This window comes from Populus euphratica, unplaced genomic scaffold (assembly GCF_000495115.2).
Source record: "Populus euphratica unplaced genomic scaffold, PopEup_1.0 scaffold73.1, whole genome shotgun sequence".
NCBI lineage: Eukaryota > Viridiplantae > Streptophyta > Magnoliopsida > Malpighiales > Salicaceae > Populus > Populus euphratica.
In genome coordinates this window covers 333,825-358,878 of record NW_011499895.1, presented here as the reverse complement: position 1 = coordinate 358,878, position 25,054 = coordinate 333,825, and the positions used below count along the sequence as shown (strand labels likewise).

The 25,054-nt window shown below is 31.0% G+C and overlaps 2 protein-coding genes across 2 annotated transcripts; both read right to left on the bottom strand.

Moving 5' to 3' along the window:
• Positions 1-2,994: 2,994 nt before the first annotated feature.
• On the bottom strand, positions 2,995-8,794 carry MPS1 (multipolar spindle 1). Its single transcript, XM_011035207.1, has 11 exons — positions 8,679-8,794; positions 8,522-8,591; positions 8,327-8,384; positions 8,091-8,237; positions 7,933-7,992; positions 7,573-7,667; positions 7,390-7,444; positions 5,721-5,834; positions 5,270-5,462; positions 4,850-4,920; positions 2,995-4,618 (listed from the first exon to the last, which is right to left on the bottom strand). The coding sequence occupies exons 1-11, from the start codon at positions 8,792-8,794 to the stop codon at positions 4,434-4,436; spliced, it is 1,164 nt and encodes a 387-aa protein (XP_011033509.1). The 3' UTR covers positions 2,995-4,433.
• A 3,594-nt stretch (positions 8,795-12,388) lies between these two features.
• On the bottom strand, positions 12,389-18,984 carry LOC105131894 (eukaryotic translation initiation factor isoform 4G-1). The gene is made up of 9 exons (XM_011035088.1): positions 18,502-18,984; positions 17,234-17,305; positions 16,726-16,821; positions 16,315-16,545; positions 15,623-15,720; positions 14,696-14,783; positions 14,262-14,612; positions 13,928-14,170; positions 12,389-13,844 (listed from the first exon to the last, which is right to left on the bottom strand). The coding sequence occupies exons 1-9, from the start codon at positions 18,670-18,672 to the stop codon at positions 12,798-12,800; spliced, it is 2,397 nt and encodes a 798-aa protein (XP_011033390.1). The 5' UTR covers positions 18,673-18,984; the 3' UTR covers positions 12,389-12,797.
• Between the last annotated feature and the right edge of the window lie 6,070 nt (positions 18,985-25,054).

Genomic DNA, 25,054 nt, shown 5'->3' with positions numbered 1-25,054 from the left:
GGTCTTGCCTTGATCACGTGGATGTTCAATAAAGGCTTCTTATTCCTTTTTATCCTTTTGCTTCAAGTACATAATAATTTTAAACATCAATTTTAGTCCCTTCATTTTAAAATTTAAAATAAAATTTATATACGAAACAATAATTGATGAATTATTAATCTTTTATTAGCTTTTAAAGTAATAAATTTCAAACCTCAAATTTTCTTTACTAATAATTATTGTATCCACATAACCCTTAAATACATTTACTTTTATAATACATTAATTTTGTAATTAAAAGGATAAATATAGTTTATATCAATAATTTTTTTCTTAAGCACCTTTCATGTTTTCTTTGCACTCAACCTTTATTTTATCAACAAATATATCATTAATGATATCATGATTACTATTACTATTATTGTTTATGATATCATCATCAACAACAAAATAATCATTATAAATTGGTGTAGAACACCAATCCATATATATCTCATCATAAATGTGATCCCTAAAATATTCACAATACATATCTTAGTCAATAAGTTATCTCGTCACGGATTCATGATCACTCTTATAACAATATTTTAGACTTCTCACTTCCATCAATATATTTTAGACTTCTCACTTCCATCAATTGACGGGTTAATTTTGAAATTTATCTCCACATGTCTTTTATCACAAGTTATTGAATATCTCTTTTTAATTCTACAATCCATCTTTGCATGTCTTTTATCATCATCTCCTAAACATCTCTCCCAAAGAAAATCTCTTTATCCTCCCTTACTTGAACGCGTTCTGTTTTGTGACCTCTTCTTGCCATAATTATTTAGCAGCACAACAAACAAAATAACTTGGGATTGCAGCACATAGCAAGCAATAATTTAGGATTGTTGGGCTCTAATATTAATTAACACATAACTCTTATAATAATTGTTAAAAACACTAAATATTTAACCTTCAAAGTTCTTGTTCATTGATATTCGTCATACTATTTTCAACACTCGGTTGAAATCCTACTAATAAATAAGAACTGTATCATGTCTCACATGCCATGGTAGCTGACATTCAAATTACAAACCGTTTAGAAAAGTAAGTAAACTCGTGTTTTTAAAAAATTTAAATTTTTGATTTTTTTAGCTAAAATTTAATTTTTTAATTTAATTTATTATTTTAATATGCTCATTTTAAAAATAATTTTTAAAAAATAAAATAAAATATATTTTTAATCTATTTTTAAATAAAAAATACTTTAAATAGTAATTATAGTCATACTTCCTAGCACGCCATAGAAAACAAAGATGATTAATCAAACTGCAACATGTCCGGATAAGGTGGAGAAGATGGAAGAGGGTCTCAACAGTAAAGAGCTTGCCCCCTTTCGGGGGCCTGTACAAGGACGAAGGAGATCTCCACCACCATAAACTACTTTTGCATGTCCTTGGAAACCTACTCCTTGATGCACGTCATCTGCAAGCATAATTAATTTTTATTTTGCAATATGATCATCATTTGTGCTGTATAGTTGATGTTAAACACAAAATTAATACGCTAAAGGAAATGATTTTTCTATTATATAGATATCACTTACTTTTATTTTGATTTCGGCTTGTTGAATTGACGGGTAAAAGTACTTTGACTTGCATACATCAAGTAATATCTTGGTATGAAAGAAATGTAAGAATGCACTCGAGCTATTATTCTATTGGTGGGAGGAATTTATTTTTTTTCTCTAGATCCGAGTTCGAGTTTTATTGTACATGGTTATCATTTATATGTCTTATATATTTATTAAACTTACAAAATATTTAATAAATTATAAAATTAATTATAATACACTAAACTAATCCACACATCCATATAAATAAATAAAAAATATATATAAAAACCAGTTCGACGGATTTGAAGGCAGTGTCGGAAAGCGCTAAATGTTTTTTTCTTAAAGCATTTTTTGTTTTGAATTTTCCTTTTTCATTTATTCTTTTTAGATGCCTAAAAGATTAATATCAATAGTGGGGCATATGCTGGTGGATTTTGCATGTATCGCTCTGATATTTAGCCGCTGGAAGGCCATTTAAAATTGGAAGTTTTGAGAAAATTAAATTTTTATAAGACCCAGATTCCTTAAAGCTGTCGCCCTGAACAAATGTCAAGTAACAGAAAAGACCTCCGGATGTTGTTTCCCAAGGATGAAATATCATAATATATCTAATTGCGTATATTTGGAATTATAGCAAGATTTTTAAAAGTATTATTCATTTAAAAATATATTAAAAAATTATTTTTAATATTAATATATTAAGATAATTAAAAAATATGAGTAATAATAATAAAAAATTTTAAAACCCACCTGCAATTTTAAAAACCCAATATAACAGGAGGCTTTGCTGTATTCAACAACTTTATATCATATTTCCATTGCATTATACAAACAGGCAAGCTTATCATCACCCCTTCACCAATTCCTCAAGGCATGCCCAATTTGCTGGACACGTAAGCAAAAGTTTGAAAAGACAGTCCATTCTATTTTTAAAAAATTTATTTTTTTTACTAAAAATTAAATTTTAAATTAATTTTTTTTTTACTAAAAATTAAATTTTAAATTGTTTTATTCGGTAATTTTAAAAATATCTTTTTTAAATAATATTGTTTTAAAATATTTTAAAATAAAAATATTTTAAAAAATATCATCTACACACTTCCAAACCTCCTAAAAATACTAACATGTGTGTACATGCATACACATAAAAAAACAAGAGCCGCCGGTTACAGTATTCATCATACTCAGGCATAAAAAACAAGAGCCGGTTACAGTATTCATCATACTCAGGCTGATTAGACAGTTCTTATCCCATTAGCTAATGTCACACTCAATGCTACAAGAAAAGCATGACTTAGACCCCCAGATATGTATCTTCGTCCAAAACAAGAAGATAAGTATTAATACTAGGCCCCATGCCTCCATTTATATATATAAAGGTGGTTAGCCAAAGCTCAAAGGCAATCCGCTACACCTGATACGCAAACATAGGGTAATATTTTATATTCTTGACAACGTTGTCACGTTGTCTTACACAGGAACCCTAGTCACATGGACATCAGATGTGAAAATACATGTATCCACTGCATGGTTGAAGAAAAATAGCAGCCCAGGTATTACTAAAAGCAACTCCCTATTACTACCAGCTTCTCTGTCTATGCAAATACTTTTGAGTTGTGTTAAGACGATATGCTAAATAAAACACAAGGCACACGCAAACATAAAAAAGAGACATCCTTTTTGAAATATGATTAAGCACTACTTGGTGTAAAGCCACTCGATATGAGGACCATTGAACAATCAACTTCAACAAATTGGACGATTAACCATAACAAGACCTAGAGCAGGAAGAAACTGAGGAAGGCAAGCACAGAACCAATCACATGGCTGGAAGGAACCTGGGTTCGGATAGCAGATGATTTGCGACCAGTGCGTGGATAAACACGAGCCTTTTTTCTGATGTAAACTCCTAACTTCCGAGCCCGCAATGAACTGATCACGTCATTTTGTCTTCCCTGAGGCAGCTGGGACTTGGTAAGAGCTTTATCCAATTGCCTGCCGACAGCTGAACCTGGAAGGGATTGAGAAAGCAAGAGGAGGCTGAAGAGCAGGAGAGTGAATACATGTCTCATTTGCGTCATGTCTTCTGAGCAAAAGTAGCTATGATATCTGTTGCCCAATGGACCTCCACGAACCATGTAATTAAGGAGGAGATATGATGGATCTTTAAAATATCTCCCCCTTCAGTAATTAACAAGTTTTGGTGGTTGAGGTGGGCCCAAAGTGATATTTATGACAATCGGATTAGTGAAAAGAATAATGCTGCCGACTTGTAAAGTGCCACTACACGTGGATGCCGGTGGAAAAATACCGACAACAGCCCAGGAGGTCGATACCATTAGTAAGAGAGGCAAGGATAGACGGCCTTAAATAAGGGATCACTTTCCGGAAAGAAGAGGGAACATGGAAGAGCATGATTTTACTACGTTTGATTTCATGATCAGAAAAGGCAGAACAGAGTCATAGATCACATGTCAGGAGAGAAATTAAGCTAAGACCTCTTTATCCTAAGCCCTAGCTTCGAAGTTTCTACAGGATACCCCGACCAATAAAATCCATGGGGTGAAATGCCCTCATTACCTAAGCAGACTAGACTCGAAATGAAGCTAGGATGGAGGATTATCACTGATGCTGGTGTCAACTATTGACTACCCAGGCAGCGATGAAGTGTCAATAAACTACGAAAGCGCCGAAAATGAAGATGATTCTTAATTGCATAAAATCTTTCCGTCTATCTGTTCAAATACAATGCTTCCAGAAGTCGGCTTTATTTGGATCTTAGATAGGCAAACGGCTTCCTAGTCTGTTGTTAAGCATACTCCTTAAAGAATATCTTAAAGAATTCACGCTTTCGTCAGCAGAATAGATTGTCAAGAATATCTTGGCTGAGTTTCTGAAATGATGAAACCTGGCCCACATGTTTAGCCAGTTCACCTGTGACTCGATCCATGTACAAAACATAAAGCCCATTTCTGCTCTCAAGAAGCTCCAATGCTTTGCGAGCATGGAGAACTGAGGTCACCCACTCTTCAAACAGCACTGCAATGAAACTATCGGATGTCATGTGTATGGTTTCTGATCCCTGCTAATAAACTTTGATCTTGAACCCAATAAAGAGGAGTGTAATAACAATGTTCAATGCTGATAATATATTAAATTCAGATCCAGCTTTAGAGAAATATTAATTGTAAAAAACCTAGCATGAAAACAGAGTGCGAAATGAACGGGAAAGTTTAATCAACAGGCACCAGTCCTGTTAAGTATAAATACCATGGTCAAAGCCCTCGTCCCTCGACCAAGTTAACAAGTAGTCTGATATCAAAAACTCAATAAGCTGGATCCTGTCATCCACAAAAAGTTAAAATAATAATGGTAATCATAGGATAAATAAAACCAACTTATACTTGCATCTGAGTTCTATATGGAAGAACCACTATGGCATTTCCATAGTAATGAAAGTACAACTCAAAATGAGATCGCATATCCTCAAAGACATGTCTGATGATAAGACATGATGGATAAGTAGAGCCAGTAGAAATTATGCACGGATTAGCATCTCATAATAATATGCTGTTTCCAAGCTCAAATTAACAGGCTTTGGCCTTTCAATGGACTTAGTTTTGAAGAAACGGTTAGGTTTTGGGTTGGAATTGATGATCATGATTGTGAATCTTACCATCGATTACTTACATTATGAACAAGCACTCATGCATGTTTGAAAAGGCCTCATCGAATGGATCCAAGAATAACAAATTTTCTGCTACCATGGAAATTCTCTGAGAAACTGAAAGTATTGCTCGCTGCCCAATGTGAGGTTCACATCCAAGCTTGCGGATCAATTGTTGAATACAGAACTGGGTGTCAGTGTCAGTTTGACGTGACTCTGTAACAGCATATCAAGATATTAACAGGAAGAACTCATTAACAAGCCAAAACTACAATAATATAAAACAACCTATAGTATCACTCATTGGAACAGACCAAAACATTGTGTTCTTACAGTTTTGTTAGTAAAGAAATCAAGAGTTTAGTTCAAATAAAAGAGAGGTTGAAAAAAAATCAAAGTTCCTACTGTTTAAACACCATTTGCATTTATTAAGATTTAATACATCTTAAGTCCCAAAAGCAGCCAAATGCTTACCATCTTCATCTGAAGGGGAACACATCCTTTTAACTAAACGCACAATTAAGCGACTGACAATTCCTTCAATGAGCTCCATGTTATTTCCTATTGATAACAGGTTCCTCAATGATGCTACAAGAGAAAGGGAGAAGATTAAAACTGAAAATAGCGTAAGAAACAGGAGAAAAAATTAGCAAAGTGGTGATTGCGGGTAGATATGATGGCCCCTAACCAATCTATCAACGAGGAGAAATCGTACAAAGAAAGATAACGCGAAGCTTATCGGTCCATCACTAGACATAAATAAACAGAAAGAAGAAAATATTCAAACTTTAATGTTTGAACCTAAAACTTTCTTGTACTGAATCGAACAAATGCCAGATTGTTTCTGGTACTTGATTGAACAAATGCTAGCACCTAACTGATGGAGATTGGCAAGTAAAATAAATAGGCATATTTTAATTTATTTTATTACAAGTTCTCCATCACTAACTACTCTGAATCACTTACTTGAAACATTTTCAAGGTACTAGCACCATTTAGAACCAATAATCAATCCATTGAGAATTTGAGATATTATGTCCTCTAACAGCACTGCAACCCACTTTTGCTCTATAGCAACTTCCTCTTGAATTAATCGACAGCTACTACTGCCTAGGACAAATCCAACCTCTTCCTCCCCTCATCCTATGTTACTTTTTCCAACTGCTTGCATGAGTTCATACAGGATATAGCCAGAATACCATCATGTTTCATGGCATCGACACATTCAATTTAATTTATGAGGTTTAACTAGGTTGAGAACATTAAATAGTCCAGGTTATATCTTATACCTATTATAGCATAGATAGCGAGAATACTTCCCTTTCTATCTGCATCTGCATTATGTCCAATCAGTTTGCACATTTTTTCCTTAGTGAAAGTTAAGCAAAATCACCAATCTACACAATATAACAGCAGCAATGGGATTGCACCCAACTCCTTCCTGAAATAAGGAAAAGATGGTAGATTCATTTGCCATCACAATTCCTTCACTTGCAATAGAGCAAACACCAAATCCTAAAACAAAATTCCAAATAAATCTCTTGAATATGATAACAAATCTGAAGGTCTGCCTGGCAAACTGAGTTGAATTCTGTTCAAATTCATTAGAACGCTGATTAGGACACTCCACACTTATTCAAATCGGATTTGAATCATCTTAATATACTAACATATCTGTTCCAGATAAACAGAAAGGTGTCTATAAATTCCTCTCATTGTTCTTGCCTTCCAAATCCTAGCACTTACCATATTCTACTAGAAGATCAACCATATAACTTCCACGGAGTAATCAGCTATGAACTAATATGTAGGTTTTGTGACTTCCTAAAATAACAAAAAAAAAAAAAGTCAACTGAAGATGTTTTAAGCTTATTCCACATGCATCGAAGGTCACGACGATGAAAAGAAAAGAAATCTCTATTGATCTCAGTGTCAAAAAATTGCAAATACTCATGTGAAGAAAATAAAATATACTAATCAAAAAGCATTTTAAAGCCATAAATATGCCGTTCAAGGTACTTATAAATTCAAGAAAATGCTATTTCATGGAGATTAAACACTACTCTGTCGAGATAGATGCTAATGCTGATTGTGATTATTTTTAATACTTATGGAATGGGATCTAAAAGTACTCTGTGATTACCTAAAATGAAGTCTGCAGCTTGGTGTGACCAGTTAGCAAAATTAGCCTCCTCTACCTGCAAAATTTAACAGACGTAGAATCAAAACCTGAAAGATAACTCAACCAAGTAACATGGTTGTCTTATGGTTAGTGTGAGAATATTAAAAAAAAAAAAAACAAAATAAAAGCACCAAACAATAGTACATAATTCACTCTTGCAGGCGAAGTAGTGTCACAAAGCTCCACAAGAAAATCAACGGCGGCCCTAAGTTGCTCTGCTTCATTTTTGCTGTATATATCTGCCATTTTATAATAAATAAAACATCCATTATTAATGTAACAAGAAAAGGTCTAAATGTGCACCCACATTGCTCTAAAGTACTTGAATTTTTCTCTTTTTATAAATTTCCGAATATCTAAGTAAATTAAGCAACAAATAAAAGAAGAAGAAATCATAAGGATAAACAAGAAGAAAAGCAATAAACAGGACTTAACTCAATTAAGCACATTTGAATCAAAACGCCACTAATTTGAGGGAAAAAAAAGTCAATTAAGCCCAATAACCTGAAAAGCGTCGTTTTATATTTGAATTATTTATTCTCTTCCTTCTTTCTTTTATCCGCACTGCAAAATTCAAAAACCAATCAAGTTATTGAATTAATTGATTGGTGAAACTAATTAATAACCTAAGAGTGAAAATCGTATGTCAATCATAATGAGACCCTGTCTAAGAAATCGACGGCGAAGAATATCGTTAAATCTGCGATCGGAGCCGTCTCCGACTGGCTTAGGGCTTAATTTCCCCAAATTATCGAAGAAATAGCATTTGCATAACGCAGTTTGAGGAAACAAATCACATTGTGAAGCATCTAGAACACAAAATAGAAAAAAAAAATCAGAAACATGATCAAAATTCAAGAACCTAAACCGAAAGAGAGGGAGAAATATATTCTAGAACCTTCGGCTTCCCTGAGATCTTCTCTCAGTCGAAGAAGTTCTCGTTTTCGCTCTTTAGCCTTTCAAGAAAAACATAGAAATCAACAGTGGAGCAATTATACTCCGTTTGTTTTCTCAAAACCTAATCGCATTCATTTTGACTTAAACGTCTGCATTTTATAGTGAACCAAACAGAGAATAGAGATGATGAAAAAACCTTTCGTTTCCAGCGAAGAGCGTCGGATTCTGAAGGAGGATTGCTAGGAGGAGGGGGAGGGGGAGGGGGAGGGGGAGGGGGAGGGGGAGGGGGAGGGGGAGGGGGAGGGGGAGGGGGAGGGGGAGGGGGAGGGGGAGGGGGAGGGGGAGGGGGAGGCTGTTTTTGGAGAAGTTTTGAGCGGAGAAGTGAGATTGCAACGGCGAGCTTCAGTGACTGGTCATCTGTTTGTGATGATGCCGTTTTGGTGTCCGTTGCTGGTTGGCTAGAGGCCATTCTTTCTGAAGTATTTTGAAAATTCCTTAACGCGGGAGAATCTCCGGCTCTGTAGTTGAGTTTGCTCATGTTATAGGAGGTGGAAGCTCATGTAGTGGTTTGTTTCGTGTTATTTTTCATAAGAAAAAAATAAATAAAATATAATGTTTTTTTATGATTTGTTTTGCATTTGACAAAATTTGGAATCTTGAATAGAATTTCTGGAGAGAATTTAGAAAAAAAATTATTACATGAATTAGTTTAAAATAGTTTATTAAATAAAGACATATCGAATAAATGTATCAATTTAAAATCTAGTTTATTAAATAAAGACATATCAAATAAATTTATCAACCAAAATCAAATTCTTACTTGAATTTATTATCATAAATAATATATCAAATCATTTAATGATTTCTTAAAATTTAATGTGAACTCTCAAGAAAGAAAAGTTAAAATACATCATGTTTTTACTATGGATTTTGTTTATCCTGAATTTTAATGGTGAATTGATAATTTGGCCCTTGAAAAAACTCTTAAAATGTTGTTTTTTTATAAGTAAAATGGTTTTTTTTTAATTTGTTATTTGATAATTATTCAAGAGTTTTATTGTTTTTTATCATGTTTATGCATAATAAAATAACTTTTTTTTCTTTAAAAGTAAAAAATTATTTAACTCTAGTGAAAAATCTTTACAGACATTTCACATTTTAATTTATCAAATTAATGGGTAACTTCTCAAAATTTAATGTGGATTCTCATTAAAAGAAAAGCTAGAAGACACAGTGTTTTTACTGCAAATATATCTTTGTTTAATGTGAATTTTAATAATAAAATGATGATTTAACCATTAAAAATACTCTCAGATTGTTGCCTTTTAGGGGTAAAATAGTATTTTTATTATTTGGTCAGTTTATCATTTGATAATTGCCTAAATATTTTATTTTATTATCAGCATAATAAAATGATTTTGTTACCTTTAATAATTTTATTATCATATTTATGCATAATAAAATGATTTTGTTACCTTTAAAAACAAAAAATCATTTAATTCTGATCAAGAATCTTTTTAAGTATTTCATATTTTAATATACAGTAAAATTATAAATTTAACCTTGTAGTTAAAAATTTTAAGCCATTGTCAGAAGGGTATATTTGTATTTTCATGTTGATTTTTTTTGTAATTGTTGGGTTTTTCAGGGGTAATAATGTAATTTTTTATTTAATTTTTTTGTTGAAAAAGTTGTTGGCATGTTTTATGCACGATCCAGTAATACAAAGGCACCGTGCATTGTTTATGGCACGAGCGGCGTCTTCCATAGGTAAAAAACATGCTTTTGATGTGTTATTTTATTTTTTATCATGTCCTCTTTATTTATAGGTGGCGTGTGCCATCTGAAAATGATTAATTTATTGCTAATGATTTTTTTCTTTTTTTTTTCTTTTTATTTCCATCTGAAAATGATTAATTTATTGCTAATGGTTTTTTTTCTTTTTATTTCTCTCTTATACCTCCAAAAAACTAAAATCATCCTTAATTTTTGTTAGTGTTTTAGAATCCATCCTCTTAGTTTTAATTTTATTTCAGTTATTTTATGTTTTATTAAAGTTTTATTTATTTCTAATTTAGTCATTTAATTCTAATTTGTGTATATGATGTTTTTTTATTTCTTTTTTTCCTTGACTATTTAATCAAAGTTTTTATAATTTTTAATTTTAATTTTCAAATCAAATTTATGATTTTTTTCAATAATAATAATATTTATTTTAGTCTGGTCCTTTTCTTTATTTCTTTTTTTATTCCTTGTCTTTTTCTCAAAGTTTTTATGATTTTTAATTTTATCTTTCAAATCAAATTTATAATTTTTTATTTTAGTAATAGTAGTAATAGTAATGATAATGATACTAACACTATTATTAATATTACTAATGATAATGAAAATTATGATAATATTAATAATGATGGTAATGATAATTTTTTATTATGATAGTAATCGTGGTGGTGGTGGTGATAACGATGGTAATAATAATAATAATAGTAATAATAATAGCAGTAGCAATGATAATAATAACAATGAGAATATAAATAATTACAATAATAATAGTGATGATTCATCATTTAATATTAGATTTGCTGCAAATTGAGTTTTATAACTTTTTTATGTATAGTGTTTTTGATTTAATAACCCAAATTACAGGTTTGAAAAATTTACTTGACTTGACATCCTTTTTTATTTGTTACCTTATTGTTTTTTTCTTGATTTTATTGTTTAACATTTGTTTTTTAAAATAAAAAATAATCATACACGTTTCCTTTAAACCTTTTAAATAAAATCAAATCACTTTGAGTTAGCTTTTATATAGTTTAATTGTAAGTTTGCACTAGGTAAATATCCAAGTTAAATGATTTAAAGATTTATTTTTTTAACACTATGCAAGAAAATCCTTGTGCTCTTGTGTTTTATGTTTTTTTTTTAAATGGTTTGGCCTGTGGTGGGGTGTGGAAAAATGAATTAGTTAAAATCTAAATTTGGTGAATTAATTAATTTTTTTATTAACACCACAAGTCTAGGAAAAATTAACTTAGGGTTTATTTGAGAACATGATTGTAATTATAGTTCAAAATATTTTTTTCTTGAAAATATATTATAATAATTTTTTAATTTTTTTAAATGTGTTTTAATATTAACAGATTAAAACATTTTGAAAATATCAAAATATTAATTTAAAATAAAAAATAAAATTTCATGAAAAGGTGGTTTGGGAGGAATGCCAAAGGACCTTTAGATATTAAATGACGCTAATATTGTGAGTAAGTTAGTGTTTTGTAATATAGCGGATGGTATTTAAAAAAAAATTAATTAAAAATATATTAAAATAGTATTTTTTATAATTATTTATTTATTTATTTATTATAGATATTAACACATTAAAAAAATTCAAATAAATATTTTAAAATATTAATTTAATATTGTTTAAAATAAAAAAATAATTTAACAAATTATGATTTAAAAAAACACTGTAAACTTGGCATTGGACAAGTTCTTAGGACAAGCATTCGCGTGGAATCATTGTCAGTCTAATCCTTACAGTATCTTTGAAATTAAAAGGACATCCTCACTCTTTTACGTCATATTATTGATTTTCTTGACCATTGATTTCAGTCCCTATTAAGGGAATCACTATCCATACCGGATCGGAGCCGTCAAAAGTAAACGGGACGGAAATGTCGTTCTGTTTAAAGTATTTTTTATTTAAAAAGTTATTAAAATGATATTTTTTTAATTTTAAATAAATTATTTTAATATTAACATATTAAAATAATTTAAAAATATAAAATAATAATTTTAAACAAAAAAATTAAATAATTATCGAAGTTATTTCTAAAGTTTGAATCTTTCTTCTGAAGTTTGAATCCTAGCAGAAAGATCATTGAGGTTCAAGAAAGATCATTTGGCAAAGACTTGTATAGCATGAATCGTTACAAACCTTGCCGAAATCGTGCTCTTCTTAACTCCATGGCAGCTTGCACTCAACGTAATCAACCAAGTGAAAAATACAGCACCAGCAATCAGGCTAGCATCAAAACTGAAGGACAGCAGAGAACACAACAGCCCACGAACAAAAGTTGATATTAGTTAACGTAGAAAGTGGGATTTATGAGCTGATTAATTCAAACAATAAACTAAATTACTCAGTCCGGAGAGCAAAAATTGAAATACAAAAACAACTGGATCTTTTGAAGGGCCATTCTTCTCGAGCTGAAGGCATTTCTTTAGCCATGCTCGAGACCAAAATCAACAGCGTTATGCTTTGATTTCTTTTCTTCGATAACGCCCTACTAGAACCTCTGGCAAAAATATACAGCTCAAACAATGTATTGTTCTTGGCAGCTCCACCTTATCACATATTACAAGTTGCTCCCCTCAAAATGGTGTCGGCGGAGCATCATGATCTAAACGTAAGGACAAAAGGTTGGATACAGATGCTGAAGTACTCACATAACAGAATGGTAAGACCGTAACTAAAACAAACTCTGGCAAGCCTTAATATCGGATGCTAGAGTATCTAATACAAGTTGCCCATCCGGACTTGAACTAATGACGCTTTTTGCTGCATCAAATACAGCTCTCTGGTACATGTTATCCTCCATCTTCTTAAGGACCTCTATTACCACTTTGAAGTCCAATCCCCCCACCAAAACTAGTTTCCCGGTAATTTCACCAAAATTATATGGTGCCTTTGGCAAATCAATGCCAATATCATCCAGCTTAGAACCATAGAGTAAGCACCCAGTTCCTATGTCTTCCACTGTGATGACCTTCTTGGCAAACAAATATTCCAGAAGTTTGGAAACTGGTTCAACTCGAGGTGGATTTGCCTCTAATGCAATGGAGATAGCTTCCTTGACAACTTCAGGGTGGTAAGCTGGAGACTTCAGCTCTTCCACACATTGCAATGCCTCATCCAGAAGCAAGACACTGAAATATTCTTTCAGGAGCGAGAGAGTCTTTCTCCTAAGTTCATCAGGATTCACCCTGGAAGCTGGAACAACTGGCCTATTTGCAACTGGAGGCACATAAGGGGCAGGAAGAGTTTTACTAGGTATAGGGGCTTGAGCAGGAGGCTCTGCACCAAAACGAAAGTTGGTTGGCCTAGATGGAGGACCACCACGTCCCTGCAAGGGGGCAGTACTCTTTCCACTCATAAAACCACCAATGCCCTGCGGTAACAGCTTCGTGTTTACTGACCTTGACTTGTTAAAACTTGGTGGTTGGAGACGTCCAGCAGGCTGCACAAGACCATCACCCCTTGGCATTGAACGGTTTCTAGGTGCCTCCCAATTGTTATTATCAATTCCAGGCATCCCAGGCATTCTCCTAGCTCCTGGCATGCCAGGCATCATGCCCCCAGTGCCAGGTCGGTTGACGGGGAAGTCCCCAGGGCCAGCAGTCCCTGAAGCAGCAGAAATAACACCTCGGTTATTTCTAATGCTTGCGGTAGCACCTGGACGCAGCCCAAGATTCTTTTCTGCCTCGGCATGTATCTCTGTGATGGTTTTAGCTTTGATCTGCAATGACAAACCAATGAAATTTTCCCATACAAAACAGCATCTATTTGCTAAATTAGAAAATGATAGGATAGAAGTCTTACCTCTTCACGCCTGGGAATCCAGTTGTTCATCCGCAGATCAAGAACATCTTGAACCAAGAACCTCAGTCGACGAGCCAGCTGGGGATTTGATGACAGTTCCTTCAATTGACCAAAGTACACATCATTTCTATGCCGTGACCTTGGGCTCTCATCAAGCTGCTTACCAATGATGTTAAAGAACTGACATGTGGCCTCAACATTTTCTTCAGCAGGACAAACTTTATTATCATGCCCTAGAAGCTCCTGTTCACATTGCAAAGTAGTTGTAAACAATCCTAAAGACCCCCACCACTATCATCTGAGGTGTTATACAATTGGAGGCTTCACTGCTAACCTGAACAATATGATGGACAATCTTTTCAGGAACCATTTCCTGCTTCAAAAGCTCTCCAATCAAACGGATGTTTCCAAGAGTGCGAAGCCTGACCAGTCTTTCCTTATCCCTACGCTCAAGCTCTTGCTCTTGACCTGTCATCTGCCTTACTTCCTCCCTTAGTTTATCAGCACCCTCAAATGCCTCCTGACAGATATTTAAGAGTACCCGCTTAAATGTGATATCTTTCCCATCAGGTTCCTCTGATGGAAATGGGGGGAGCTTTTCATTAAGATCAGAGCACAGCTGTGCATACATGAAACAGAATGTGGGTTCCAGAATAGCCTTATCGAATATAAGTGATATCACACCCTGCATTCCAAGCCAACCTTAAGCTCAACTGGCAGCTGCTATAAATCTAGAGGAATAAAAGAACTATGAACCAAAAAATTAACCTTTAAGATATCAGCTGATATAATTCCAGAGTTGATAAGTTGACCCTTGAGAACATCAAACTTCTCAGGGGTAAGCTTGTTCAGTATACTGCACAAAAAACAGAAAGCATTCAGCGTACAACTACAATGGGTAATTGTGTTTGACAAGCACTTTAGATTATTTTAAAAGCAAGTAGCATGTGTCTGAATCACATAAAGAACCATATAACCCAAATAGTTAAAAGCACAAAAGGAAAAGATGAGTATATCCAGCAAATTAATAAGTGAGAAACAACAAGGGTTAAAAAAAATTAAAAAACAAACCACTAAGTACACAAAGTGGCATATATTTTTAAACTATTTGATGCTGTCATGTTTTCTTTGTTGTTTGTAATAAATCACCAGTTCAAGGATAATGAAATTTCCTCCATTCATATATCCAATTTATAATATAGTGCATACCATATAATTTGAGCACATTTTAAAACCATGGTAAATCCTTAAATTTTTTAAAAAACACCAAATACAATTTGATATTCAATTTTAACAAGTGGCAAATTCAAAGTCTCCAGAATTACAGTAGAAAATTAAATTCATGGATGCTTTTGTTACTCAAAAGTAAAAATCAAATTAACAAGTTTTAACATAGAAAAGAATTTGCATAAACCCAAGATGACTGCAATTTGTGGAAAGTGCCCAGGATTCAAGGTATAAAATATCAACAAAATGCTGCAAATTTGCCAACAAGCCCGCACTATCAATATGTATATATAGAACCATTGCTTGTTGGAATGGAAAATGCCTTGAGCTGGCAACCATGTCTTGGGTACAGCCTGTCCCCATACCTTAATGCATTCATCCATGACTATGAAATGGCACATACAATTCCTATTTTGATCATTTCCGATGATAAAAAGATACACATAGAAAATCATTAAATTAAATTACCCTTTTACAGTCTTCAAGACACGGTCCTTCTCTGAAAGATTTTCCCTTCTGGCAGACCATGGCGCCTCAGCCTTGATCAAAGCAGGAGCAGGTCCTCCCTGGTTTGAAAGAAAAACACAGGATGTTGAAGCTAAAAGGAAATGTGCACCCAAGTACAGAATTCTGTACAAAGAAAGCACCATAATACAGCATAATGATGATGATGGTAAAATAAACCAGTTACCAAAAATCATCATAGAGACAAAGTTAAACAAGTGGCATATTCATAAGAGTGGAGTGGAGCTGAAATCCAAACAAAGAGAAAAATTTGCACTTCTTGACTTCCAGCACATTGTTTGGTTGTTCCTAATTAGAAGATCAACAAGAAGCTAAAGAAAACTTCTAACAATATGCATTTCATCAAAGATGATATGGTTGATGTCTAGAGCATCTGCAACGTAACTGCTTGGTAAAACTTTCCATGATATACAATACAAAAGGATTCAAAATAGAAATCTTAACAGTAAATTATTGCTCTCAATACAGGTAGAAGTTCTGCTTCAGAAGAAACTCTAAATCTAACAACAGAATAAAATAGATTTAAAAATTACAACAAAAGTGTATCAGAATAGCACAGGAGAAAAAATAGCTGTATAGATTAAAAAAAAAATTATAAAGATTACAATAAACAAATAAAAGGAGAAATAAATTACCTGATTAGAAGAGACTTGTGCTCTTGAAAATTGGGAGTTGAGTTGGTCTTGACGATCAGACTGACTGCCTTCTTGCTGCCTGGAGTCATATCTCCCACCGAAGTCTCGATTTTCTCGATTAGAATCCCAGGACCTCTCCTCTCCAGATGGAGAAAATTGAGCATGTGCATAACGACCACGCCAATCACGATTGTCCGGCTCAGAATAACGACTCTGAGATTGAGTTGGAGGCTGGAAGGAGCAAAAGAAATCACTGCTATAAACACCATCAATCAACCAAAAAGGACATCTGATGCAATTCAAATAACTAGCTTCCACTCTTATCCAATACTATTTTAAACCATCAACCTCTTCTAGCAACAAATGGGAAAGATTTAGAAGGAAGCCAATCAAAATGGAAAAAGGACTCACATTGGTTTCTCCACGACTCCAGCTCTGATATTCGCCAAAAAACTCAGCTTCAATTTCTTGTTTGATTTTTAGAATCTCATCAGAGATTACAATAGCCTATGAGAAAATAATGACAAATAGATGAATCATGCCAAAATATATCTTAGTTGACATGAACGACCCATATCCATGCTATTTACAGCATTTGAACACTTTATTCACCATTATAAACATTAGCATGCCTCAGAACAGAATGTGTCTGAAACCAGATTTTAAAACTTATTGGAAAAGAAAACAAAAGAATGCAAAAGTGATTAGAAAGGATGAATATGAAAAAGGGAAAACCAGATTTTAAAACCAGAGGATTGAAATGAAACATCATCCTTATATTCACACTGGTTTTTGATATTTTATGCCAACAAATAAGTGCTACTCAAAAAAACATACAAGCCAAGAATCACAGGTTCTTCTATGGAAAATCAATATCAACAGGCTTAGTAGCATCCTCTGGCTTATTTAAAATCGCTACCTCTCTAAGCTGCAACAGCTGGTCTCTAGTGTACTGCACATGGTCACAACCCTCAAACCGCAAGTCTCCAGTCTATAAGAGGAAAACAGTTGGAGTCAAGAGCTCGCAACAAAATCAACAAGGTTGAGTATGCTAAAAAAAAAAAAAAAAAGCTATTGCAAGAAGCAAGCAATGATGGAAAACAATAACTTCATTGAGAAAAATGTACGCCATGGCTTGCAAAGTTAAGATGCTGTATTGCAACAGATGCCACCAATATACATTAATAATATATAGCTATTGCCTTGAATCCAAAAAATGACTGATATCATGCAGCTTCATTTCCTTGTTAAAAATAAAAGATGAAGAGGCAGAATAGTTCAACTAGAACATAACTTGTCATATTTGGTTTCTAATATGACAGAAAAGGGCATGCGTTAGATCATTAACATGGACAATTAAACTCAAGTTGTCAATGGATTTGATCTAGTTCAATATGCAGACTTAAAGAATAAAAAATGGTGCAAATAGAAATGGTACAAATTGCTTGGCCCGACCAAAAATTCAAAAGCTCCATTCTTTTTTATATAATAAACCATAGGAAAATGCAAAGCTGAGCGTCAACCTTGCAGAACATGAAGCTCAATGCTAAACCGCAATCTACCACCCACATCTAGTAGAATAAACTGGAAAAGTAGAACCTAACTAAACTTCCAAAGTTTCATCATCACTATTACCAAGAATCTGAATGTCCACCTAAAGCTTACATTTTGTTGTTTATCCATAGTTACAGCAGGAACACATATCAAGTAGCCCACCCAGAATTAGGACACTAAAAATTCCCGACCTTTTCAATTCTTACAATGGAATAACCTTTTTCATCATCGTTGAACTACTTAACAAGCCGACTCTCAATAGGTGAATAACTGAGAACATCAGTTTAACAACATGGAAGATTGCTGGATTTGGAAAGCAGAACTTGAACCAATTTTAAGAACAGTTGCCAAATCCATCCGGGAATAAACAAACTTCAATTTGTAACCCAGGAAAAGCTAATCCCAAACCACTCTTTAGCCCGGAAAACAAATAAAAGCAGCAATTACATATCATAAGTAATGAAAAAATAAGTGACAGGTCCAGTTTTTCTTCGAAATCAAACCCATGCTTGACAGACCAGAACCAATTTAAAACCCAAAAAGCCAATCGCATAAAATCAAGACAAACATGTTTACATAGCCAAGTGTTACATAGCTAAGTGAGTAGATCCAAAGAAAGGTAATGATAAAGACCTTCAGAAAAGGAGCACCGCCACGAGGACGCAAGAGAGGGAGATCACCAAGAGAAATGGAAGAAGATGTAGAGGAAGAAGATGATGACTGCTCCAAGCGAGGATTGAAGAGTCTACTCCCTCGACCGCCACCAGGTCTTAAGCTTAACACCGTCTGATCACCTTGCTGCATAACTCGATCTTTCACTAGTTTTTAAATTTGAATCTCCACTGTCCAATAAAAAAAGAAAGAAAAGAAAAGAAGAGTAACAGATGGTGCTGCTAGTGATGATAGTAGTAGTAGCCAAAGCTGAATCAAGAAAGAGAGATAAAGGGAGAAGGGTTTGGTAGGGGAGAGAGAGAGAGAGAGGTTTTTTTTTTTTTTTATGGAAGGCGGGGTATTCTCTCTCCTCTGCGAAGAGCAAAGAAGAGGAGAGTGTGAGGCCGGCGGGGCAAGAAGAAAAAACCGAACCCCTCTGTAGTTGAGCGGTTTTTTTTTTTTTTTTTTTTTTACTTTTCGAGGTTTATCTCCTGCTGTGTCCGTCTGGGAATTTTAGCTAGATTCTCTGCATGGCTAATTGACTAATGTGACCCTTCCTATCGGATGGGATCTGGTGAAATTTATAGCGAACTTTCTTTTTATGATTACAAGTAACCTGAAAGCCTTTTTTTTTCCCATTCCCCAAACTAGAGACACTGTTTTTTTTAAATCAAAAGTTACACGGAACAAACCTTATCACTATAAAATAATTTAAAATATATAAAGTTTATTTGGGCTCAAACTTCTATGCTAGAATTAAGACTATGTTACAAGCATGTGTTTTTATTTGTTTTGTAGTAAAAAAAAATCAATTATGAACTTGAAATATGATATATATTGAAATATTTTTTTAATTATTAATATGATAATAATGTATTGAATGATATTTATTTTTAAATATTAAAATAATAATAAATTACATTAACCTAACTTAACTTATTAATTTTGAGCATGTAGTAATTTTATAAAAAAATTAAAAAATATATTTCAATTAAAAAAATAAAAAATTACCTGAATGAGTGCAAGTTAATCTAGAAAACTCATACTCTAAATTATAAAATTAAAATAATTATATAAAAAATAATTTAAAAATAATTACAAATCTCACTTAAAAAAATAAAAAAGGATAAACAGATTAAGCTAAATACACTAAATTAACTTGAATTTAAAAGCTCAAGTGTGAATGGGCAAGCACAGCCTCCTTACCTATGTTTTTTTTTACGTCAAGAATGTTAAATACAGCATGTGCTCTAGACTAACTTGAATTAAAAAGTTCAAGTGTGAATGTGCTATCACTTGTTAGATAATTATTGGAATCTAGGCCCATTATGGTGTTTGAAAAATTAGGAAGATTTTCCTAGAAAATCATTTTTTTTAATTCATCTTTACAAAAAAAAAACACCTTATAACACACTAAAAACTTCAATAAAACAATATCTTAATTAAAAATACTTATAAATCAATTAAAAAACACAAAATTAAACTAAAAATATATTTTGTCTCAAGCTTAATCTACTTTTCTAAGCAATGTGAAAGTAAAAAACTAACATTATTGGACTTATCCGTCAAATAAAATTATTTAACATAAAACTTCATTAATTTGGTAATTGAAATATTAATATCCAAAAACTTTTTATTTATTTATATGTACTTCACGAGGTTTTTACTCATATATCTAATACACTAACTAAAAAGTAAAATAAAATAAACTTTGAGATTAAAATAAAAATTGCTATTAATTTAAGATTGATTATATCTTTTATCTTTATTTTATATTTCATTTTTTATCTTTTAATTTAGTATGTTTATTATAATTTCAAATCTAATTATGTTATAGAATAACTCAAATGAAAGGAGAAAGTTTAAAAGAAAAAAAACCAAACGTTTTATTATTTATGTAAACAATGAAGTTCCATAAAAAAAAATTAAATTAGGTGTTAATATATTGGTATAATGATTTAATGAAGATATTAGTTGTTAAGTGCAAAAAAAAATAAATCTCTCGCCAAGTTTGCAGGGAATGATCTCTAAAAAATGTATATATGTATTAAAAGGAACAACAAATATTTATGGTCAATGTGGGACATATTTGGTGTTGTTGTATTATGGTATGCTTTGATTAGTATATATGTATTATAAGTTAAAAGTAATAATATTTTTTTTAATCGAGTTTAAAATTACAGGGGATTTTTTCATTTTTTATTATTATTTTTCGGTGGATTCATAGAGAAACACAAGGACGCCCCCCGTATATGAAATCCACCTGATAACTTCCGGGTCGCATTCAAGGAAGGATTATGCAAGGACAAGATCGGCACTTCACAATACCTTTCCTAAACTCCCCCACCGTTTCCGAAACAAAACCGGGAGACAACAGATATACTGAGTTTGAAAATGTGATTATAGTTTTTTTTTATTTTAAAAATATATTAATTTATTTTTTATTTTTAAAAAATTATTTTTGAAATTAATATATTAAAATAATTTAAAAATATTACAAATATATTAATTTTAAAAATAAATTTTAAATTTTTTCAAAAATATTTTTAAAAGACAGTGCAAAACAGTCACACGTGTATCTGATATACCTGGGTGCCGGCCTTAACCTGCTTTTCCTCCAGGGCCCACTGAGCTTTGGTGACCTCACTTCCTTCTCTGTTGGCGGAATGTCAACAAGCGACAGCTAATAGCCTTCACACTCACGTGCCGCTTTACCACTCAACCTTTTGTGATTTGATTTCCCTTCTTCGGCATTTTTTTTCTCCGGGTTTTTTTCTTTCAATTTTATAGGGTAATTAAAAATTAAATTTTATAATTTAAACTATAAATTTAGCATGTTAATCCTAATTAATTTAAATTAATCTAATATATTATATTAATATTAAAAAATATAATCATAAAAATATTTTTAATTAAATTACATTTGAAGGAGTTATTTAAGTTGCTTTTAATTTATAAAGTCAATTGAATTATCAGATAAAATTTTAAAAAATTATTAAATTCACTTATTCTTTATTCTTGACATCATTCTTAAATGCTATTATAAATTTTAAGTTTAATTTTAATAATTATTTTTCAATTATTATTTATTTGATTTAAAAACAATGATACTAATAGTAAATTGTTTATAAAAATTTGATTGAAATTATTTGTTTATTATTAAAATATTTAAATAGATCTACAACATGATTTTATTATATTTATAAATTTTGTAGCTTTTAATCACATGACATATAGAAATACTATTTTGATTTTTTTTTCTTTACTTACTTTAACAATCATAATTATTTTTTAAGATAGAAACAATGTTTCTAGTTAAAAATATTGCATTGACTAAGATAATCAAAAAGTTTATTAATAGAAAAATTATCTTTGTAGAAACAAAAATTTAAAAAGATTATATTTTAAGGTTTAATAATAATAATAATATCAAAGAAAATTTGAAATTTGAAATTTTTTTATACATTTGAAAAACTTTAGATTCACCGTACCAGAACATAGAAATACAAACTAGTTCAATACATAATTAACTAATAAAATGTCCATAATACATGAGTGGTATGATTTTAATTATTTGATTGTCTATTATTAAATCAATCTTGAAAAATTTGTTCGTATCCATTTTTTTATTCTAAACTAACATGTGCTTTCAAACGAAAAAAATAATACCGACTCAACATACCAACTCAATACTCATGTAACTCAAATTTAATATATATAGATTTAAATTCTAAACTTTTATATGTTAAACCTCTTCACATTTTGAATCTATTTCTAATTAGTTAACAATTATTTTATATTATACATGTAGAATACAAACATGCCTACCCAACCTAATTAAAGCATATTTAAAAATGTGGTTATAGTTGTTTTTCAAAATATTTTTTATTTAAAAAATATTTTGATAATATTTTTTTTATTTTTTAAAAATTATTTTTGAGATTCACATATTAAAATAATTTAAAAATATAAAAAATATATTAATTCAAAATAAAAAAATTAATTTTTTTAAAAACAATTTTGCAATGCAATGTCAAACACGCCTTTGATCATTTATTCGACTTCAATATATTAAAACAAAAAATTAAACATGTATATGATAAATTTTAATTTGCACCATAAGTGTAATACTTTACCTCACTAGCAAGATATTGTCCGTTTTGGATCTCCCAATCCACCCATTTCTCTAGCTTTAACCTAAGTCTCCCTCACAAGTTTGTTTTTAATAACCACGTATAGTCCCAAAATGCATCTTACTAGTCAAGTTGAGTATGCTCATATAAAACTCTAACTCTGGACCTTCGCTTCTGATATGAGATACCACAATTCTCCCATATTAAGATGAGTCATCTTCGCTTTAAATGTGTTTTAGAGACATGCATAACTACTAAAAACAAACCTGTAAAGGGGATCTAAGTTAAAGCTCAAGAAATGGATGGACTGAGATGCCCAAAACAAACAATATCTTGCTAGTGGAGTGAGGAGTTGCAATAAAAATTATATGATGTCTCAATTTTACCTAAAACTTTTAGTTTGTTTTAATTACACCCCCACTCCCTTCATTATTGTCCCAACAAACCCCCACATTTTTCATGTTTGTTTCAATTTTCCCTTTTCCGTCTATTTTTTTGTTGAGAACAAAACGATGTGTACATATAGAGTAGAGAAAAAAATATCTCAATATTACCTATAGAGTAAAGAAAAAATAAATAAAATGAAACACAAAAATAAAAACAGAAAGTCAATTGAAAAGTATATTCTATAATAAAACAAATGTGATAGAATCTGAGATTGCTAGTTTCTCAAGAAATACCTCATTCTTATCATATTTTTTTTATTTTTTTATTTTGATTTTATTCTTGCATTGTTATCGTCATAGGATGGGTAAATATATTTGACGAAAAACAATTATTATAGTTGTTATGCTAAAAAATAATATGTTTTTTAATCTCAATTTGTTTACTATTATCTTTTAGGTTATATTGAGATATTTAATTAACAAAATTAAAATGCATACAAACTTCCAATGGATGAAAATAGAGAGTGTGAAAATATGCAAGATGTGGGGTTTGATTGAAATAAATTAAAGGTTTTAGGTGAAATTAAAAAAAATATTATTGTTATTATTGCGTAGTTTCATATAAAAAGGGTTTAACTGAAATACAATAAAAATATAAATGATATATAATTTGACAAGTGTAATAGCATAATTATTTTTAATAATTTAAAGGACCTTTCACAAGGATGGATCTAGAATTATGAATTTTTTAAATAACTTATTTTTTTTATTTAGCTATCTTAATTAATTAAAAAAGCATGCCATAACATGTTTAAAATACTAAATTTCATAACATGAAATTTTAATTAGTTTTCACAAAGAAAATAATCAATAACAAACATTACAAAAAAAAATGAGTAATTTTCATTTTACCCCTTAAAGTTTACAGATCATATTAATTTTTGTTTTAAAGTTTGTTTTCTTTTTCAATCTTCCACCCTCGTTAGCTTATTTAGTAATGTAATTATAGTTATTTTTTAAATAATTTTTCGTGTTAAAATGTATATCGATAATATTTTTTTAAAAAATTATTTTTGATATCAACATATCAAAATAATTTGAAAATACTAAAAATATATTAATTTAAAATAAATAAAAAAAAAATATATTTTTAAAATGCAGAAATAAATATGAAAATTCAATCGAAATATGCAATTACCCCCTCTTCTTGATTGCTTAAACAGATTTTTTACTGATTCCATATATGATTTTTACTTTGAAAGCACGTTCACTTAAGAAAATATAAAATATAATAAATTTAAAATCCAGTAAAAAAAAAGAAAATAATACAAGCCAATTCCATTATTTTTTTAAAAAAACCTCAATCAATAAAAGCATAAAATAGTGAAAAGTACAAAGCGAAATCCCACCATAAAAACTTTTATATACAATACTAATTCATTAAATTTTATTTTAAAGTATAAAAATTCAACTTGATAATAATATGGTCATTGTTATAGATCGAAAAAGTGAAGATTAATTTGTTTTTCAAATTAAATTCACATGGAATTTCCTTTTCTCCATGTCTGTTTCTAAATCTATTTTCACATTTTCAACGTCATGGCATTATGAGAACACCATATCTACCTCTTTTTGCACCAGTTTCATACTAATCGTCTTTAGGTCATTGAACGCAACCAAATCAAATAAAATTAATTTATGATAGTTTAGTTTTGCATTTTAAAAACATTGTTAACAAAGTTTAATTTAATTTAATTTTTTATTTTAAATTAATATTTTTTAGTATTTTCATATTATTTTGATATATTAATATTAAAAATAATTTTTTTAAAAAATAAAATAATGTTATTTTAATATATTTTAAAATAAAAAATACTTTAAAATACAACTATAAATATACTTTTAAATAAGTGTATATCAATTGTGTTCTTTTTCAATGCATGGTTCATATTAAAAAACTTAGTGATTGAACTTAAGTGAAGAGGATTATACTTTTATTGGTTGAAATTGTTTTAA

Bases quoted from the DNA above. Each gene is read 5' to 3' on its own strand.
- MPS1 (XM_011035207.1), bottom strand. From the start codon at position 8,794: ATGGCCTCTAGCCAACCAGCAACGGACACCAAAACGGCATCATCACAA. The intron at 8,592-8,678 runs GCCTCCCCCTCC...TCCCCCTCCCCC, and splicing joins TCAAAACTTCTCCAAAAACA to TCCCCCTCCCCCTCCCCCTC. The intron at 7,668-7,932 runs GTTATTGGGCTT...ATAAAATGGCAG, and splicing joins TATAAAACGACGCTTTTCAG to ATATATACAGCAAAAATGAA.
- LOC105131894 (XM_011035088.1), bottom strand. From the start codon at position 18,672: ATGCAGCAAGGTGATCAGACGGTGTTAAGCTTAAGACCTGGTGGCGGT. The intron at 17,306-18,501 runs GTCTTTATCATT...TTCCTCTTATAG, and splicing joins GCGGTGCTCCTTTTCTGAAG to ACTGGAGACTTGCGGTTTGA. The intron at 16,822-17,233 runs GTAGCGATTTTA...ATTTTCTCATAG, and splicing joins AGCTGTTGCAGCTTAGAGAG to GCTATTGTAATCTCTGATGA.